The 7,237-nt window shown below is 41.1% G+C and overlaps 1 protein-coding gene across 1 annotated transcript in view; it reads right to left on the reverse strand.

Moving 5' to 3' along the window:
- Positions 1 to 1,199, reverse strand: part of GNAZ (guanine nucleotide binding protein (G protein), alpha z polypeptide) — a 36,036-nt gene extending 34,837 nt beyond the window's left edge. Inside the window, exon 1 of the mRNA XM_009866091.1 lies at positions 144 to 1,199. Coding sequence (XP_009864393.1) covers positions 144 to 866 — 723 coding nt within the window. The 5' untranslated portion in view covers positions 867 to 1,199. The remainder of the gene's footprint in view (positions 1 to 143) is intronic.
- Positions 1,200 to 7,237: the final 6,038 nt, after the last annotated feature.

The raw sequence follows: 7,237 nt of genomic DNA on the forward strand, positions 1-7,237 counted from the left end.
TGGGGGTGAGGGGAGAGTAATCACATTTGGGGCTGGGAACTCAGGGTTCACTGCCTTGGGAGGGTAGGGAGAAAAAAGGGCCAGACATTGGGGAGGGGGAAGGAAGAGAAGGAATCAGAATAAAGAGCAGCAGGTGCACTTACTGTTTGGTTATCTTCATACAGCTTCAAGTCGTATCCACTCAGCTCCACACAGAAAATTATTGCTGTAACCCCCTCAAAACAGTGGATCCATTTTTTGCGTTCAGATCTCTGCCCACCCACGTCCACCATTTTGAAAGTCAGTTCTTTGAAGGTGAACTTGTTTTCTACAATCCCTGTGGTCATGTCCCGAGAACGCAGAATGTCTTCCACCGTAGGGATGTAGTCCAGTGCTGCAATCCTTTCTAGGTCATTCAAGTAGTATGCAGCATTATCTTCTAGATGGTACTCATTGGAGCGGCAAAAACACTCCTGCACGCCAGGGTCTGCCCAGAGCCGTTTCATGACTCCGAGAAGCTCAGGGGTAATCTCACCTTTGCTCTCAGCTGGGCCCGTCAGGGCAAAAAGCTGCACGGCATCGTAGGCTCTGTCAGGATTGTGAAATTCTATCTTAAGGGTGGCTAGAGCCCGAATGATACGTGTGAGAGAGTCAATCGCGTTATAGATAATCAGAGGTTTGTATTCCTTACAGGCCTCCAAGTTAAAGCCACCACTATGAATTATTTTCATCTGCTTTACAATAGTGCTCTTCCCCGAATTGCTGGTACCCAGGAGAAGGAGCTTAATCTCTCTTCGTTGTCGCTGACTTTCAGAGCGCAGGTGGCGGTCAATCCTACGGGACCGCCGCGCTGCCTCTTTCTCCTCAGAGCTTTGCCGACATCCCATGGTATAGCAGGCAGTTACAGAAGGGAAGGGAAGGGCTGGAGATGGTCTTGCTCTGTGTGCGTCTCTGACAAAGATCTGTGGTGTCTTTCAGTTCTTGTGCGAGGTACCCTTCGAACAGCAAAAGTCACTCTCCAATACCTAGTGGTCCAAGATGCTGGTACCACCTAATTCAGTCCCAGCAGGGGTGCAAGCATATGTAGGTATGCAGCCACAGAAATAGTCTCTTCAGTAGATCTCATGGCACTCCCCTTCCTAGTGCATAAACACTGGCACATTCCTGTTAATGAAGGGACACTTCCCTTTGCCTCAGTTTGGCTAGATCCATCAAATACTCTTTTCTGTTCTGCATAATTACTTTGCTGCCTTCTGTCCAAAGGTGAGGAGACGCACTTTCACCTTCTCTGCTCTAGCCCTTGTCCTTTAACTGTATTTTCTAGTTGCTGTGGCGATGCTGCTAGATAAAGCGGAAGCTCTTTGCAGTGGGGCTGTACCTGATTTTGTTCCTCTTCCCCCACTTCTGCAGCTGATCCAGTTCAGCTCTGTAAATCTGTGCTTTCCACCTGCCAAACAACGAGAAAAGAAATGAATGAAATGAGAGACTCCACTCCCTTGCTGCAAACCACTCACTTTCTCCTCCTCTTTTAAACCTTTTATTATCCCAAACAAAATACACATGGAAAAATATGTAATGAAAAGCAAAAGTCTAAAACCCTAGCAAAAGCGTAGGGACAGCTGAAGCTTGCAGACCTAAGCAAATGTGGTTTCTGAACAATAGTAAATCAAATCCTCCTGTTCAGCCTTCTGCGTTTTGTTATCTAAACCTACATGAAAACAAACAGTGCTGAGCTGTGCCCCACTTTCTCCCTCAGCAAGAGCTTATGGCAGTGCTTTTCCTGCACAGTCCTGTTCCGACTGGTTTTCCTGAAGGAGAAAACGAAAAGGACTCAAAACTACTCTTCCCAGTCTATTTATATCAGTATCTTCTGCTCAGATAGATGTCCTCCTGAGTTTTCTTTCATCTTTTCTGTTTGCACTGAACATTTAAATAACTAAAGTAGAAAGCAAAAGGAGGTGATTAACTGTGCCTCATTATTTTGTAAAAGGGAGAGTTACTGATCTTGGCAGAATACAGTAACAGATCTTCTTTCCCCTTGGAGAACAGTACAGTTAAACGTACTACCTGCATCCTGCTTAATCAGTGAATCGATGCACTACTGCAACAAACTTTGTCTTCTCATAGCTAAAGATAGGTGTTACTGAGCCTCCTCTCTTGCATTTTTAATACAGGAAATTCTGTAAACAGTGACCCCGAGGCGAACGTTTCATACAAAAAGCACAAGAAATGCCACCCCAAACAAGGGCTGACAGCTTTTCAGTGACTGTTAGAGCACTTATTCTTTCCCAAATTAGGGGTTAAGCCTACTAGTGGGAACTTTGCAGAAGGCAACAGCAGGAAGCAGTTACCTCTGGCAGAGGGAAAACACATTGCTAATAGCTGATTGGTGGTAACTTGGCTCTTTTCTAGGAAGGGCTTCTGCTCCCACTAAGCTCTGAGCACAGTGGGCAGCAGAATCACAGATGTCATGGCTTCCTCACCGTATGCCGGCCCCAGCCCACTCTGGCACCTAGTTTTCCCTATGTCTACTTGTGTCTAAAAGGTCTTCCATAAGCATTTTTACAAACTAAACTACATGCCACTGAGATACCCTTAAGGTAGGCCTAAGAAAATTTCAGTCTCTACTTAAGAAATATAACTTCTACTACATTTTAATAAGACTAAGTCTCCCAAATTCAGTTTTCAAAGTTGCCCTAAAAATCCTAAGTCCTTCGTGCATGAGTTCACTAGAATTTCAATGTAGATGTGACATAACATTAAAGTACATATTGAAGATGATTCCACACTAGTAGAAGAGGGACAGAATGATCCAAGCCAGATATTGAACCTCTAACTTTTCTAAGACTACAACTTCTTGTAACCCCATGTACTTTGCTTTCTCTCTTAAGCATCACAGCAGAAATTTTAGCAAATTAAAGATATTTCAGCAATCCAAAGTAGTAATCTGTAATTAAGTATTTTAAATGGAGAACTGGATTTGCCAGCATGTATTTTTCCGCTCCCCACATCACTGACATCATGGGATAAGATTAACTTATAGATATACAGCAGCATGTGGTGGGTCTCATTCCTACTTGGCCACACCGCTCTAGCTGAAAAATATGAACTTATATTTACATGAATTCTATTTGAATTTCCAATGTGTATTTGTTAATGCACAGACATTTAGTAGTACATGTTTTGTAAGACACTGTTTTATTGTTGGGAATTTCAACTCTTCGTTTTTGTCTTGCAAAGAAGTCATTATCAGCTAGGGATTTCAGGAAGATCTTGTTCTACTCTCCCAGTAGCTGTGACCATAGTAGAAATTAGTTATGTCAAATAATAGTTTTTAGCTAACCTTTAAATAATGTTAATTGAGACATAGCACAGCATAAAAACTTCAAGGCAGGGGCTTCACAGATATAGATGAGGACAATTACATCAGCTGCAGTACTTAAGAAGGGTTATATAATTAAAATAATAAAGCTCAGCATTTTGAGATTCTTAGCATCTCAACATTTACATGAAAAACAGCATTGTTCTTAGAAAAGTTATTTGGGAGGGGAGAAGTAAATAATATATCTAGGATTTCATTACTCGGGTGGTAAAAATAAGTGTAATGAACTCAGACTCTTCTTGTTTTGCAAGAAGTATTACTATTCTGTTCTATGTTCTCCGTCACAGTGGGCTATCCTATTCTTAGTTTCTGTATTTTGTACCGTTTTCCCTCCAGACATGTTTAAAGTCACAGATCTCTTCTAATTTATGATGGGCTGTCAAATGGAAAGGTAGAGTCTATATGTCTTTCAGACCCAGGTCCCCCCTGGTATGCATCTCTAGGGTCTACAGTTCTGTAACAGAAGCTAAGCGTTAGGCAGGTTCGTGCAACACACTGGATCCCTCCTCAGCAGTTTCCAGTACACAAATGTGAAGAGTGTGAAACATGCATGTACGGAAGCAAACACAGTTAAGCCATCACTGTTAATCCCTTAACTTCAGAGAAAAAGGTACAGAAACTGAACAGAGCCAATAGATGACAGTGTTACATATCTGTTCCTGAAGTTTCCCAGGATATTAGTCTGGAACAGTTGAGCTTGCAGTCACTCACTCTTAAACACTTTTACTCAATCTATATTTAGCTTTAAATCCCTTCCTAACTCTAACCCTGCTTAAGGGAGATACATAGTTGAACCAGTGTACACCTGGATACAATTCATGATTACTGGGATGAGGAAGGGCAGGATTGATATTGGTGTATTAAGAGAGCATTATATTTTAGTCAGAAGATGATGAATAAGTGATTACCAGAAACAACTGCAAAATTCCACAGGTGGAACTCTGACCACAAAAAAGTGAACACTCAAAAAACTAGTATATGAAGTATACCAATTACAACGTGCTTCGATATCCCTGTCCTTCCTGTCTTTCCTTAGATTCACAGAACACCATTAACACATTTTCAGAACTGCAGTGTTCACTCAGCTCATTAGAACTCTTGCACAGTACTTCAGCTTCCTCTCTTCTTTCTTGCTCCTGTTTAAATCTGCCTTCTCACTACGTTCTTTTAATCTCTGTGCTCTTAACACCTGCCTGAAAACTCATCCCAAATCCACATATATGAAATGAAGTAACTAGAACAGGACTTCTACAGTAACTAATTCCAAAAACTAACCATGATGATCTTACCCGCAGTTCTAAACTGGTTATCTTGTCAGTACATCAAGTCACCTCTACATGACAGTTCCAAATGCTTATCTGTTGTCTTTGTCTGTATGGACCACAGTGTATGAACGCGCTTGTAAGCATTTTGGGTACCTTAAATTTAAAAGATGTCTGAATCCTTTGCCCAGAACGCACTGTGTATTGCTATTGCTTGGTCTAAAATTCTACAAAAGAATCTTAGTATCAGCTATATATTGTCTTACTTCCTTTTGTAGATCCGAAGGACATTAGCACATAAAGAACAGATTAATCAGCAGAAAATTAAACTAATAGCTTGCACATTAATAGAATGGTAATTAGCACTCCTTTACTTACTCTAATGTAGCACAGATGTGGAAAGGACAACCCTTCCAAATGAGGAGTTCTCGAATGACACTATACATGATTCAATTGTAAAAATTTCCTGAAGAAAAGATCCGAGTATTGTCTCTTGTTGCATTAGCCACTGGCACACATCTTGAAAGATGTTCCCCTTTCCCTTCCCCCCCCAAGATTTTATTGAAAGGAGCTGGCTCCCGTGCGGAGGAGAAAGCCAATGACTGTCAGTATCACAGTCAGTATAGACACTGTGCACAGAGTATGCTGCGAGCAGGAGGAATTCCAGCTGGCATTGTAGGCACAAAGCTATATTGTCCCTCAAATGCAAGTGGTACCAGTAGTCTAATAATTTAGCTTCACCATCACCAGCATGCACACACAGAGCTTCAGGCACTTCATCATATTCAGCTCTCTGCAGTACTTCCATCCTGGTAGCCAGATGATACATATCATTTTTCCTCAGTACTATCTAATTTATTAAAGTTGAAGCCCAGAAGTTTGCAGCAAACCTTCCACAGCAGTTTTAACTATAGTTTCCAGCTATCTAGGTTAATTCAGGACTGATATTCCATTACAGAACATACTACCAGAGGAAGAAAACAAAACCTTATCCAAACTATACTTTCCTAGCTTGTCAGTTCTGATATCTTCTTCTTTCTCTTTACTTATGTGAGTGTTTAGCGGTAGTGGACCTGCCTGTCTGAGCACTTATCCATGTAAAAGCAAACGCAAGCAAATCTGGCATGTAGGAGCACAGCACACATCCAAGGCTTACAAGCGTAAGCTAACCTAGTGTAATCAGTTTCTAATGATTATACACATCCACAGAGAATTCCAGTTGTTTAACAAAACCTTATTTTTGCAGGCTTTAATTTTCAATCACTTCTTACACTATTAGTGAAAGAGAAAAAGACATGAGGGAGTACAATCTATCAGGAAACACCCAAGGTACTTTACTGAGGAACTAAGGCTAATAAGGAATAGGTAAATTGGTTCAGATTTTTGAATTCAGAAAAGCAGCCAAAAAGAGTCCCAGACATGCATGCAGTATAAATGCAAGGCTGAAATAATTTAACAGAAGTTAGCTTACTGTTTCATATATGGTGATAAAAATGCATTTATTACAGCCACAGAAGTAACTAACATTCTCTGTCTCAATGCCTGTGGAAAATTTTCATACAAAAAGAGGTTAAGAAATAGGGCTTAACCTCTACACTAACTCCCCAAGGTAGATCCAAGATATGAATTAATGTTTATGCAACAGATTGCAAAATGAGCATAACAGTAAAGTCAAGAAATTCCTATTGATAGCACAGTCTAGCTAAAGTACATTACGTATCCAAACCAGGAACACACACATACAAACACCAACACAGAATAATGGAAGCTGCCAAGTAAGGAAGCGGTTCTTAAAGAAAAGTCAAATAAGTAATTATAAACCAAAATATCGCACACATGTAAGGCAGGTATATGCGCATGTTAGGGACAGTCAAGGTTACCAAAGAAGGTACACGGGCAATGGCAAAAAAAATGAATTCAGAAATCCTCAGTCCAGCGTACAAGATGAGAAGGGCATTGACCAGAACTAGTGCCGAACCGTGAGCTGCTTATTACCTCCCTGACGTGTTAGCAGCCCAGACAACTGCTTCCAGCATACTTTTCAGAAAGATGGTTGGTAGGTCCGTTAGGTTCTCATCTGCTGGTTCCCATTGTGATTTCACAGAAATACTCAGAGCTGCGGTGTAAAACCTGAGCTCAGCTATTAGAATTGCCACCTAGGGATTGGTTAACTGACTCTTGGATAGAGCCAAAACCGCAGCAGTTCTGAGCTGTGCTGCTGAAAATCCAGGGTCGTGTCAGTGATGGCATCTGGAGTTGTCTGTGCTTCATCGTGATTTAACTAAGAACAGAATATGCCACAGCAGTCATTTTAGAGGTGACCTTCAGACTTCCATAAAGAATAAAATATTACAAGAATATTATAGTAGGTGTGCAGAAGATCCTGGCTGCTAGACAAGGGTGAGGTGAAACAACACACACAGCATCTGCTTTAGGGACATACAAACATCCGAGTCATTTAAAAATTTGTAATAAAGCAGCAAACAAATTGCAGTACCCACTCCGTGTTTTGTAAGCACCTCAGGTGATGACAGTAGCGTAGATTATGTCTTCATTAGAATTGCTGTTTAGCTTCTATCACTGGCGTTACCATAGTTGTTATGTGGGCGATTCA

The sequence above is a fragment of the Apaloderma vittatum genome, unplaced genomic scaffold, assembly GCF_000703405.1.
Source record: "Apaloderma vittatum isolate BGI_N311 unplaced genomic scaffold, ASM70340v1 scaffold683, whole genome shotgun sequence".
In the NCBI taxonomy this organism is placed as follows: Eukaryota; Metazoa; Chordata; class Aves; order Trogoniformes; family Trogonidae; genus Apaloderma; species Apaloderma vittatum.